We start from the raw sequence: 14107 nt of genomic DNA, 5'->3' as shown, positions 1-14107 counted from the left end.
TCTTCTCAGTTGCAATACACAATAGTAAGGTCATGTCTTACGAGAATTTATATGATGGGTGGACGTGAAAGCACGTGAAGTCTAAAAAATGTAGGTACGGCCCACTTTTTTTGATGATCCAAACCGTTCAACTGTTTCGGCACAACGTAAATAGGTTGTGCCCCAAAAATCAGTTCCATAGGATGATCCTAACCCTCCGATCTGTTGAAGATTCCGTAAGTGAGTTTTGGAAATCTCCATATTCAGATCAGTTCATATCGGAGGGTTAGGATCATCCGAACGTGTTTTCACGGCCACCCATCATATAAATTCTCCATGTCTTACATCTTAGAGTCCAAAATTGATCCTTTACAAAATGTGGCGCGTTTGGTTTTCTGTGCAGAAGGGATTTTGGACAAATTGATTCAACGTCCCAACATTGTGTCTAAATATGTAGACTTTGACATGATATTCATCATCCAGCATAGGTCTTCAATTTTTTCCCACCATATAATATATAAGTAGGCGCCAAAGGATTTCAAGCTGATTTTATTTTGCTTTCATCATTAAACATGCTGGTTTTGTTTTACTTTATTCGTGAAACGTGATATTTAGTCGAACTTTGCTTTATACTTTATACTTTATACTTTCTACAGTTTGGATTAATTTCAGCCATTCACATTAAAGTGAAAGGCTGATATTCGGGCAACGCATGTAATTCCGACAATAAAACAACCTCTTATTGGCTGTCCCACGTAAAAATAGTGGGGCAAATATATCACTTCCCTATGTTAAGTGGGACTTGCTAGGCAATTTTGCGGCAGACTTTTGCACCAGAGAACAGCCACAAATGCTCACTGTTCAGCAGATTTTGTCTTATTCATATAATTCAACTATGGTGGCTGTTCTCATATAAAAGTAAACCGTGAAATGGGTTTACACGGAATTGCCAAGCAAAGCCCCTGATAAGTATTAGAGAATGGGGGTATTGAGCCTCTATAGCTCAATTGGTCAAGGGTTTGTTCTTCAACCTTAGAGGTCGTAGGTTGCCAAAATTTCTAGTAGTGGTAAAATTAAGAAAGTGAAGAAGAATGAAAAATGCTGAAGGTACAGTAAAAATTACTTTATTAATAATACATAGATGGGTTTGTGTAAAAACCAAAAAAGGTTCTCTGAAATTTTGAAAATTAGTAATGGCACTCAGTGGAAATGCAAGAATCCGGTATGGGTACAATCTAGCAGGACATGGGTTCAATGATCCAAAATGTGTTACATGTTACTTATGATTTAAACCATTGTAAATTAAAAGCGTAAACATAACCAAAACCAACTAGAGATAAAAAGTACATGAGGGACTATTGTATTTTTGATATACAAAAATGAATAAAAAGTAGCCCTACACAATACCACACCTCACAAAGAAAAAAGAAAGAAAGAAAAAGAGGCTAATCTCTACATGTTTCTTTGAGGCTAAACGACTGATCTTTTGAAAGAAGGAAAAGAGAGAGAGAGAGAGAAAAATTACATGATACTAAAACAAATATAAGCTGGTTAGGAGTTAGCCCATCACCACCTTATGAAAACCTAGGCCTTTTCCAATTATTATTACTATTTTCACACAAGAACAAGAGAGAAGAAAAAAGTCACCTAGGACCAGAGAGCTCCATTTCTTGAACATGATGGTCATCGTCATCATCATGGCCATCCATCATCACGACCAACATGTTACAATCGTCATCATGTGATGTTTTTTTACTAGAAATGGTGTGGGTCTTGTTTTGGGAAGCTTCCCATCTTTCTGCTAGACCATCACCTTCCAACATCCTCACCACTTCGGACATTTTGGGTCTGTGGGCAGGAAGGTATTGAGTGCATAAGAGAGCTACTTGCACCATCTCCCCCACCTCTATTTTGTCATAGTTACTCCCAATATCCTTGTCTACTAACAGATCCAGCTTTTTCTCTTGATGTATTTTCTTCACCTGCAAACCACCCTCACAAATTTCAGAAAAAGGAGATTGTGAGGCCCACTTCATATAGGATGATCCAAACCGTTAATTTGTTGGGCCGAACGTAAATAGGATGTCCTTTGTAAATCATTTCCATAAGATGATCCTAACCCTCGGATCTGTAGAGAAATTGCACATTATAGAAACCTTTATAGGTCGGAAGCTTAGGAACATCCTATGAAAATGATTTTACGGGTACAGCCTATTAGGTTCTGGCCAACAAATGATCGGTTTGGATCATCATATGAAGCGGACCCAGAGTACTTTCTCACAAATAATGGATACGACACGCTTATAAAGTGGGGCCACTTCATATGATGATCAAAACCGTTCATTTGATGGGCCATGGCGAAAATAGTGTAAGGAATTTAACCGGGTAGAACTCACCCCCAAAAGCTAGCCGTTAGAGGGAGGATGCCTATTCCCCTTATAACCCCTAATAACTCCATCCACATCCCTTGACATTTCCAATGTGGGATTTTTTTGCTTCTGTGTGGAACCCCAACAAACAGGCCACTAAATCATCTCCATATGATTCCTAACACTCTAATCTCTGTACAAAACCTGTACGGGGTTGGCACGTTGGCTGGCGTCGTGGGTTTTCTCCTTAGTGACACGAGTTCGATTCCCCAAGGCTTACCCGATGTGTGTGGTTTAAGGGTGATTGCGCACATGAGTAGAGTGGGGATACCCTATGTCAACAAAAAAATCTCTATAGAGTGGAAAGTCCTATGGAGGTGATTTGCAGGGTACGGCCTATTTAAGTGGTGGCCCATCAAATAAACGGTTTGGATCATCCAAAGAAGTGAGCCCCTTTAAACTTTCTGAAAAATAAGTGAAAACATTTAAACATCTGAAAATGGGGCTTACCCAGTCTAGCATGACTCCCTTCTGGTTTGTGGCCTTTCCGAAGTCGAGCGCTCGTTGCCCTGTAATCAGTTCTAATAATAGAATTCCAAATCCGAAAACATCAGTCTTCTCTGACGATTGTCCGGTCGATAGGTATTCCGGCGCAATGTGTCCGACAGTTCCCCGAACGGCGGTGGTGACGTGAGAGTCACTGTGGTCCAGCAGCTTTGCCAGCCCAAAGTCGCCCACGATGGCTTCACAGTAGTCGTCAAGGAGTATGTTGGCAGCCTTCACGTCTCTGTGAATGATCTTGGGATCACACTGCTCGTGTAGATACAATAGTCCCCTTGCTGCTCCAAGAGCAACTCTCTTCCTTGTCTGCCAATCCAATGGAGGTTTCCCTGTAAAAGAAAATGGATTTGACATGAGTATGGACCATCCATTGCAGGGCCATTGTAATAAATTTTGGCGCCCCCACTATTAAATTAGTAGGTCCCACATTGGATTCATCTGAACCCGTCCTCTTGATTGACTGTAAAATCTACTAACAAGCAAATGTTCAACCACATACAATACACTTTATTGGTAAGTCTAGCGATATTTCTTTGGCCATGGGTGATCTAAATCCAGGGTTATTAAATGAACGGTTTGGATCAATTGATGGTGAGACCCCACTATGCAGTGGTGGTGGTGACCGTACCACGTTGGCCCAGAAATAATATACGTGAAATGCCTAGTAATCCTGGGCTATCAAATGAACGGTTCAGATCGCTTCCCAAAATCCAAAACAACACAGGGCATAAACATTTTTTTTAAACGAAAACACAATTCTGGTAAAATGTCCCTTAAAAATAGACGGAGTGCATTTGGCTACAGAGTTTAGGGCATGTTTTTGCAATCATGGAAAAAAATTATCTGAAGAACGATTTTTCCAATGTCTAATAATGCCCTTTTTGGTGTAAAAATTAACTTTCCTAGAAAAAAAAAATCCTTAGCATGTAAAAATTTGGAAAAAAAAAAATCAGGAAAAACTAATTGCATGATTGCCATGCATGCCCTTAGTATCAAATCTATGTTCAATTAAGTAGCAAATATAATTATACCTTATTAAAAATATATTTTAAAAGTTTAATCATAAATTAGGAATAATCATAGGTAAAAATCCAATTTACAAAATGCCGGTTCCATGAACGAACAATATGCTAACGTTCCTTATTCCAACTCCTATCCTTTTGGACGCAAACATCCCCTATTCCAAGTTTCCAACTCATTGCAGACACTGGCTCTGTTCACTTGTTTCCCGGGAAAGGAAAAGAAAAGGTTTTCTGGGAATTTGATGTGGCATTAGGAAAAGAAATCCAGGGAAACTGTATAGGAAAAGGTTTCCCGCGTCTATTCACGTGCGCAGGAATTGTGCTGGAAAAGGTTTCCCGAGAAACTGCTCGCCCACCTTTTTTCACTAGTTTTTCAGGGAAAGCAAATCCGACCAAAATTGTGGGATTTGTTTTCTAATGCTTGTGAGAAAAGACGCTTCCACAACATTTTTGGCAATCTCCGTGTCATTATTTGACATTTTCCACCTAGGCTTGTTACTTTCTCATAAAATCAAGTGAACACCAGAATTCTGTCTTGTCAAGGAAAAAAGAGGTTGTATTCCAGGGATTTGCTTTCCCGGGAAAGCAAGTGAAGAGAGCCCCTGGGAGAAACTAAAGAGCCTCAAAAAGTTAAAACTGGTCCTACACAAGGGTATTTTGGTCAATTGGCTCAGCTCGTTCAAAAGAACATATCGAGGGCTACTCTGGTAATTCAAGAAAGCAGCAAAAGCAAAAGCAAAAGCAAAAGCTGAACAGAGAGAGAGAGAGAGAGAGAGAGAGAGAGAGAGAGAGGTATAATAGTACTCACCTCTGAGTCTAGAAGCAACACTGCCATTAGACATGTATGGATAAACAAGCAACCTCTCAGTAGAAGTAGCACAGTAACCCAACAAACGTAGTAAGTTCCGGTGCACCGCTAAACTAATCATCTCCACCTCAGTCCGGAACTGAATCTCTCCATTAGTGCTCATGGCCCCACCACCACCCACATCTTTCAGTCTCTTCACAGCCACCACAGTCCCCTCTCCTAATGTCCCCTTATAAACATTCCCAAATCCACCCATCCCTAATATATTCTTGCAACTAAAATTATCAGTCGCTGTTACAAGCTCTTTGAAACTAAACTGCCTCAGGTTCCCCAAACCTATCATCCCTTCCTCTTGTTTATCTGACAAAGACAAAAAAAAAAATTGTTTTCTATTAATATTCCTTTCGTTTTTTAACTAATGTCTGGTTACTTATATTGGCACTACCATATTTTGATAGCTGAAGTAACTGACCTTGTCTTTTATGTTTTAACCAGCTGTCTAAGGTTATTACAATTCCCAAAAGGGCACCCAGAAGCCAATTTAAAAAAGAAAAGACAATGTGAATTTGTGCAATTATCAAAACATGGTAGTGCCAATATCAACAACCTAAGTTTTTGGCTATTGATAATTGCACTAATTTATTTTGATAATTGCACTAACTCATCTTGTCTTTTATTATTTAAACAGCTGTCAAAAGTTAATTCAGTTCCCAAAAGTTCTTACAAGCAAATTTCAAAAGAAAAGACAAGACGAGTTTGTGCTATTATTAAAGGGTTTCAACTTTTGATACTGACCGTTGATGTTTAGAACCATTCGATTCTTTTGCATTTTTCTCCAACAGAGTAGTAAACCCAAGAAGAACAGAGATGTAGAACTGAGAGTAGCCCCAATTGCTATGACTAATTTTTTTGTTTTGCTTTTTCTCCTTGATGACTCAAGAGAGGTGGAAAGAGGAATGGGAGTGGCCGTTCCAGAGCATTCTTCAGAAGAACTACTTCCACAAATGAGAGGATTTCCGACAATACTAAAAAGAAGAAAGAGAAATGTAAGAAAATTTTAACAAACTTGAATGAAGAAAAGGAAAGAACATTGAAAAAAAAAGAAAAGAACCCACTTGAACGTTCTGGCGGGAAACCTAGGGACAGGTCCGCTGAGATTGTTGTATGACAAATCCCTGAAAAAAAACAATATTAATTGAAATATTTCATCCTCAGATATTTCTCAAGAAATTACATAAAGAAACAAACAAACAAAAAAACTCACAGGAAAGCGAGTTTGGGGACTTTTGCTAGAGTTACAGGGAAAGGTCCAAATAAACTGTTGTTGTTCAGCCTCCTGTTCAACAAAGACAGAAAAACAGATATCAGAAACAGGGTTATCAGGATAAAGCAGAACAGATTAACACTGAAAGAGAAATTGCTATTGCTTTTTTCTTTTTCTTTTTTGAGTTGTGTGATGAAAATTGAAAAATACTAACATGTACTGAAGACTCGTGAGCTGACCCAACGAGTCGGGAATGAGTCCGAAAAATTGGTTGTTAGAGAAATCCAAGGTCTGTAGTTTAGAAAGCTTTCCAAGCTCAGCTGGGATTTCTCCAGATATGTTATTGTTCTGCAGTAACCTGAAAAATCACATACCCAGATTTAGAAAGTAGAGCAAAAGAAATAATAAGAAGAAAATAAGGAAAAAGGGAAAGGCCTTGATGGATTTTTGAAACAATATTTTTCTTACACTTGCTGTAGATTTGTGAGATTCCCAATCTTTTCAGACAATGTTCCAGATAAATTTTGGCTTGGAGCTCCCCTGCAAAAAATATATAGAACTTAAAACCTGATTTTTTTCTTCTATTTTGCCCATCAAACAAACCTTAGAGAGAGAGAGAAAGTAAAAGTAAAAATAAAAGACTGACAGGGCAATAACGAGATTATTTGAAGAACAAGTGATCATGGCCCAGCTACATGGATCGACAGAATCTTCATCCCAATTGTTCAATACACCATGAGGATCATTCAAGGCACCCTTGATGCTAATCAAAGCCATAACTAATTAAACAATACAAAACCCAAAGAAATCCGTGAGAGAAGACAAAAACAAGGGTGAAAGAAAAAGCAAAAGAGGAAGTTTCAATTAACATATATATTACCCTCTTGATTCAGTGGCTCAAAGGAGAAAGAGAGAGTTGGAAAGGAGACAAAGAAGATGAGACAGATGATGTTCAACGCCATGAGAGTTGGAGAGAGAAGAGTTTCACAGCTAATTTATGATATACGGGTAAAATCATATATACATATACAGAACAGAAAATATTGAGACAGAGAGAGAGAGAGAGAGAGAGAGAGAGAGGGAGGGAGATCAAGGAAGTGATTTGGGTGTCAGAGTGCGCAGAATTTGAGAGGGACGGGGAGTGGTACTGTACTCACTGAAATAACATGCGCGCTTACTCACCCACGCTCATTCCACAGAGAGAGAGAGAGAGAGAGAGAGAGAGAGCAGGTTTTTTTCCCCTCTTTTGCTGTGTTTTTTGAGGAAAAGGGTAAAGGTGGCTTATTGCATAATATCGCCTTTATCTTTGCACGAAGAATAAGTGAGGAGTACCGTTATTGTGTGAAATGTCGATAATACCAATTGTCTCTAATTCTTAAATTGTAACTGATCTGCTTTTGCTAACTCCTAATTGTCCGAGATGGGATTCATCAGCCATCTCCGCCGTACGCTCTCTGTATGGGTAGATGATCCGAACCGTACATCGAGAGTGAATGGGTCAAGGTACAATAAAATAATCTTTGATATGGCCCAAAACATCTACTCGGACTTTTTGCCTATTGTCGATTTTGTTTGCAAGGGTATGTTTGGTAACCATCAAAATTTTCTCTTGAAATTTTTTTCTTGGAAAACAATTCTTACATCCTCACCAAGCGTAGTTGGACAAGTTGCTACTGGGATTGGCTATCCTGCTTGGATAAAGTATATTTTGAATTGATCTTGTTCTTTGTTTATGGATTTTGTTATGGTAATATTATATCGAGGGGAATGATAGAATGAAGGGCGTCCTTGGAAAAAAAAACAGCTTCAAGGGGACCCTTATCACTCATCTATGTGGGGCCTATAAATAGCAGCTAAAGATAAAACACCATGACCCACACATGGTCTGTAGTTTATGGGGGAATGAAGCTCGTTGAGAAGCTTAAGCCCCTTCTTAGATACTTCTAAAATTTATTTGCATTTGATCTTGCACGCTAACGTGGGACGTGATTCATGCAACATAGACGAGTTCATTATGTCATCAATGCCAACAAAAATCAATGGCTAAAATTTAAAACAAAAATAAATCAATGGCTAAGCATTTCTTGGCAAAGCCCACTTTATTACGCAGGGTTCTAAGATAATTCAATTATAGTTGGCTTAGGTGCAATGGGTTAGAGTGGTGGTTCTCATCATGCCAATAAATCCCATTACACGTGACATGCATGGGCCTAGATTCATCTTTTGTTTTATTAATTACTATATATTTAATCACCTTAGACTATGGTTTTATAATATTTTATAGATTCCCTTAAATAAAATATTAGTCATGTAAGGGATTTAATATCCATAGAGAAATTTGCATTTATAAGCTTTTAAATTACCTCTTTTTTGTTATTTTACACCAGCGCGTGTCATGGACTCATGGGTAGGGCCAACATTCTCCACTCAAACCTGTGTATAAGTTGGGGCCCACCATTTTACATCTCATGTTTTGATGGGGTCGCGCCTCTATTTTATACTCATTGGTGGGCCCACTATCTTCCCCTAAACACAGACATTGGGTAGGGCCCACCAACTCCACCCAAGTCCATCCAGTCCACTTCTTTACTAGGCCTTGATATGGATGGACCATGGAGCAAAATCCTTCCTAATACGATTCTAACTCTTGACTTTCAGTATGTTGAAAAAAAACTACACTTATCAAGTATTCATTTACAAATTGGAGAGTTTGAATAGTCCAAGACGGCTGATTTTGCTTCATGGCCTATCCATCGCTGAGAAATTAATGGCTTGGATCAGAGGACAAGTGGCCCCCACTTGTACTTCTACAGTTGTACTACCAAAGCATTTATGGGAACGTTATCTTATTTTGCTTATGGCACTACTCAGTCTGTTTTAATTAGCTTTTGCACCAGTGTTAGATTACTTAAGAGGCAATCAACGCCCAATCAGAAAACTGTAAAACGAAGTGAGGGGTGACATTATCAAAATTTGAGAGTTCGTATATCAGTCCCCAAAGATCAGGCATATATTTTGCGTGATTGGTTGGAGTTGGAGGAGCAGAGAAATTCAGTAAGCTTCCTAAAATGCACTATCCAAATAAGGGTTATTTAAGTATCAATTCGGTAAGCTTCCTAAAATGGTGTTGTGATCGTAACCCTTTGGGCCCCAAAACATCAGGCAGATACACTCCATTTTTTTATATTTAAAAACAATGCTATTTATAAAGAAATCCGAAAGGATATGAGCCCCGTCCCTTCAAATGCAAGGAGTCAATAGAATAAGGAGGTTAGAGTATATGGGGAGTGGTAATGCAGGTGGGCCACACCTTTAGATGATGTGGCTTTGCAATTGGAAAAAAATTAGGGGTGTCAACGGATCCACTTCGGGTCGGATCCACCTATGTCACAGTCACGATCCATTCAAATTCCTTACACGTCATGATCACGGCCCATTTTAATTCGGACCGTCCATATGAGTGTCCTATTATGTCCCACTAAGCTAAGTAAACAATTAATTTTTTTTTTTAAAGAGTTAGAATGGTAATACACTATTAGTGTGTCTCTATGCATTTTCTTCAACTAAATTAAAAATTTATCTATATGTAAAATAATGCTTGTAAACGATAAAACTAATAAAAATTACATACTCGAATATAATGTATAACTATTATCAAGGAATAAATTACCCTAAAACCCCTCTATTTTCCTTTGTGAAAGTATGAAATGAACCAACTGATATGAGTGAAATCGCACTCCATCCGATTCATAGAACTGTTTGCATTAATAAATTTGGAGGATATATTTGCAAAACATATCAGATCGTGACTATCCAATGGGCATCTGTGGAGTGCCCATACCCAATCCGAAATTTTTCGGATACCAGATTTGATGATCCAAAATATGCTAATGGATTCTTTAAATCCCATTCATTAAAGTTCGGATTTAGGCGATCCATCGGACCGTCTGGATCCATTAACACCCCTAGATAAAAAATTGGATAAGCTGGATAATCTGAATCATGATCAAGTTGTTGCCAATTGATACAAAATGGGAAGATATATGTATTCGTATCCCCCTTTTCCTCTAGTCTATTTATGACTACTATTTTTACACTGCAAGGGAGTGGAACGGGAAGAAAAGGGGATGAATATAATTCCTCTCAAGTAAATAGTAAAAACGCGAGAGGCCAAAAGTACATTGTTCGGATAGTTGTGGTCTCCAACAGAATGATTTATGGGCCATGGGCAATCGAAGGTGGGGGCCCACCTAAGTACACAACATGGACTCATCAAAGTTGTAGCTCAGAATTACAAAAAAAGACGCGCCTAATGAGCATTCTTAACCCGTCAAAGTTGAAATACGCAGCTAAAGCAATACATTTAACAAATGATTATAACAATAAACTAAAAACAAAACAGAAAAGAGCTTTAATTTCGTGTAATTTTAGTATAAACAAAAGAAAGTAAAAGGGAGAGAAATTCCACTTTAGTGGGAACTCATCATCAAAGAGCCTCAATTTCCATGAAAATATCGAAACTACCTTTATTCATTTTAAATTTTGAAGTGAAGAAATCACCTAGGCTGTGTATTTTTTTTACGTGAAATGGGGATAAATAAATTTTATTTTCACGTATTTTTGGTGTAAATGGGCATAAAATTTGTTTTACGCCCAATTTACGACCAAAGAAGTTCAGTTTTAGAGTCACCCTAATAAACAATTAAGGCAGAGCATTGCTTTTGTCAAGGCTTTGTTTCTTTCGACCTAAAACAGGGTAAAACAAATTTTACCCCTATTTTTAGTGTGAATGGGCATCCACTTCTTTGGACACCCAATTTACGTCAAAACAAAAAGAGCCCAGGAAAATAATCGTGTACAACTTGGACCCACATCGATTGGAATGATGGGTCCATGAAATTTATTGGCCTTCAGATCAATGTCCCCAACCGGCGGGCACAGATACCGCACGTGCATAGGGTCAAGGTAATTTTTGTTCATCAAGATGAGAGTGCCTTGTTAGTCTATCTCTAAGTAGTTGCACTTCAATGGCTATTTTTCATTGACCTAATGACCTACTGTAATTTAATTTTTAAAAAATCATTTTTATGTCTGGGAATTAAGAGAAAAAAAATAAAAGGAAAGGAAAAGGCTTGGGAATTGAAATGATAAAAATACCCATAAGATCTGCTCACTTCTTTTCCCCGGCGCTGTTTTCTCTAGAAAACAGCTTTTTTTTTCCGATAAGACCTTGACAAGACAAAATTTCTATGTTAACTTCTTTTCCTGGGAAAAATATTATCAGATGTGGAATTTCTTATTTAAAAGTTAAAAATGACTTAGAAATTGACTTCTTCTTTGTTACTCGAGATTTGGTTTCTGATTAAATATATCGGAAAGAGGCTTTCCAAGGCTTTCCAAGGAAAGAAAGAAGATCTGAAACCTTTTCCTTGACAGTTTCCCTGGATTCCTTTTCCTTCTGTTACGTCACCTGGAAAGTAAAGGAAAACGAAATCCTTTCATTTCCTTTCCTTTCCGGGGAAAAGAAGTGAAAGAGCCATAGTTAAGGGTTATATTATATACAATATCAACCGTCTTGATTCCTCATACGTTCCATATGAAACCTTAGGATTGATCTCGACCATTGATCAGATGGTAACTGTATACTCAATCTCCTACTCTTTGTCTTCCTTTCATACGTGTCATCGATCATACTGTGTAAAGCATTCCCTTTTTTTACTACCATCTCACAGACAATAAAAAGCAAAAGAAGGAAACTCAAGAAAGAGAGGGTCGTAAAAAAGGAAAAGGTAAAAGAAGAAGAGATGTTTTTGGTTTCTAGGGAAGGGTGTTGCGCGTTCCACGAAAACCATTCTCTTTGCTTATATGGATTGTGCCAGGTCAGCAGGCGTGGGCTCGTGGGCAAAAAGGGCAAAACAAAAAGAGAATCCACTGGGTAAAACCGTAAAAGTAAAAGTAAAAGGTGCCCGGCCCTCACGCACACACCACACACATACAAATATTCGTTTTAGAGGGATGGTGCCCAATTGCCCACGAACCTTCCTTTCCTTCCCTTTCTTTTTACATTCTTCTCCTATTTTTTTATTATTTACTCTGCAAATGGGTTTCGAATATCTTTTCTGTTTTTAAGATTAAAAAAAGGGATCACGTGAGGGAGACAATCTCCCTCTTGCCTTTCTTTAACTAGAAAATTGGAAAAATCGCACTAAATATATGCATATTTGTTGAGGAATAATATGTTTAAGTGTTGTTTGATCTTAACCGTTCATCTGTCAGATAATGTGCTATGCTTCAAATTCTAATCCTTGAATTTTCGGATATTTTACTATTCAATGTGGACCGTTATATTTTGATAATGGGAAATGATATTAGGACAACCATTCTTTAATAATTGCACAAACTCAGTTTGTCTTTTCCTTTTTAATTGGTTTGTCAGAGCCATTTGGGATTTCTAATGACCCTCTACCGCTCTTTAAATAATAAAAACCAAGATGGGTTTGTGCAACTATAAAAAGAGTGCTGCTGAAGAAACCGAGAGCGGAACCTATAGTGGAACCAAACCAACCCCTGCACCCCCACGTTAGGAGGAGTAGTAGTTTTGCCATTTTAAGAGAATGAAAACCAAAAAATTAGGAACTGGATCACTAATTGCAAAAAGTCTATTTGTTCAGTTCCACTTTAGGTTACCAAATCATTATTTTTATAAAAAACATGTTTGTGCTGATATAATTTCCCATTGATAATGGCAATACTCAATTTATTTTTTCACTTTTTTTTTTAAATAGTTCCTCACCCCCTTATCAAAATAAGGTATTGCATATATAAATCCCGAGAAATTAATAGCTGGAAGGCCGTGCATGCGCGCGCAGCTAAAAAAAATACTGTGGGGCCTACATTGTTTGAGTGGTCCAGACCGTTCATTTGTTAGGCCGTTACGTAGATAAGGTGTGCCCAAAAAATCTTCACCATAGGATGATACTAACCCTCTGATTTGTGGAGGGTTAAAATTGACAGCACAGTAAAGAAACCTCCATGGATCAGAGGGTTAGTAACATCCCAGGGAGAAGATTTCTACTAAGGGCCCAACAAATGAACAGTTTCGATCACCAAATCACCAATACAATGTGGGCCCCACAGTATTTTTGGCTGCACGTGCAGGCCTTCCGCCATATAGTTTCTCTATAAATCCCTTTTATTTTCTGCAGGGTGGAACTGGGTCCGCGAGACGAGTTCAACCCGATTTCGCTTTAGGATGAGTTGGCATTCCCTATTGTTGTGTTGGGCTAGGGTTGTGAAAAGCCAATCAGATTTAATTTCGGGTTTGATCAGGTCAAGTTGACCAGATTGCTTGTCCCTCTAGTTTTATTGTGATTTAAAAATAAAAAAAAAAGTTTTTTTAATGGTAAACATTCTTTAAAAAATAACTTAGGCCATGTTTGGATACCAGCAAGATTTAGATTTGGATTTAGTTGATATTTTGAAATAGATCAGATCCTTTGAATTTCCATATCAGTTACAACAGTGCAAAAAATTTCGATTTTCAAATCTTTTATGCGAGACATTATTTGGAAATCAACGTTTGTGGCAACTTCCGTCACCATCGCTGCTCCTCACATTGCTCCGGCAGCAGCGAGACATCCCTCCCTCCCTCACTCTCTATCTCTTTCTCTCCCTCTTAAAACATGATCATGAAGATGATTGATTTGTTTTGTATCCAAAACTCAAATCCAAATCAAAATACAAATGCACGAGGTATCCAAACGGGCCCTTAGGTTTACAGGTTTTATTGGTATTTTTTTCCTGTTTTGCCGTGGGACAAGCCAAACCCAACCGGACTAGATTTGAGAGATCGAGTTAGACCGGTTGGATCAGGTTTGAGAGTTTAGAGACGGGTTAGGGTTAGGATATGGTAGGCCCTCCTTGACCCAAGGCTCAGATTGGGCTGGGTTAGGGTTGAGTTAATTCTACCTTAAATTGGCCTAACGACTGGCCTCAAACCGATCCAACCTAGCCCTTCCTTAGCCCAACGCTATGGTTGGCCAGGTTAGGGTTACCGTAATTCAACCTCAAGTTAGGCTAGGGTTGGCCTCAAACCAATCCAAAA

The 14107-nt window shown here is 38.3% G+C and overlaps 1 protein-coding gene across 1 annotated transcript; it reads right to left on the bottom strand.

The window, feature by feature from the left end:
* Positions 1–1316: 1316 nt before the first annotated feature.
* Positions 1317–7274, bottom strand: LOC143879621 (putative LRR receptor-like serine/threonine-protein kinase At4g30520). Its single transcript, XM_077382097.1, has 10 exons — positions 6884–7274; positions 6650–6782; positions 6472–6543; positions 6218–6361; positions 6004–6075; positions 5855–5914; positions 5535–5764; positions 4740–5099; positions 2859–3238; positions 1317–1961 (listed from the first exon to the last, which is right to left on the bottom strand). The coding sequence occupies exons 1-10, from the start codon at positions 6963–6965 to the stop codon at positions 1623–1625; spliced, it is 1872 nt and encodes a 623-aa protein (XP_077238212.1). The 5' UTR covers positions 6966–7274; the 3' UTR covers positions 1317–1622.
* Between the last annotated feature and the right edge of the window lie 6833 nt (positions 7275–14107).

Source organism: Tasmannia lanceolata, unplaced genomic scaffold, assembly GCF_043159265.1.
Source record: "Tasmannia lanceolata isolate RefF3 unplaced genomic scaffold, GAP_Taslan_0.1 ptg000006l, whole genome shotgun sequence".
NCBI classification, from domain to species: Eukaryota; Viridiplantae; Streptophyta; class Magnoliopsida; order Canellales; family Winteraceae; genus Tasmannia; species Tasmannia lanceolata.
The sequence above is the reverse complement of the archived record's forward strand: the minus strand, read 5'-3'. Positions and strand labels throughout refer to the sequence as shown.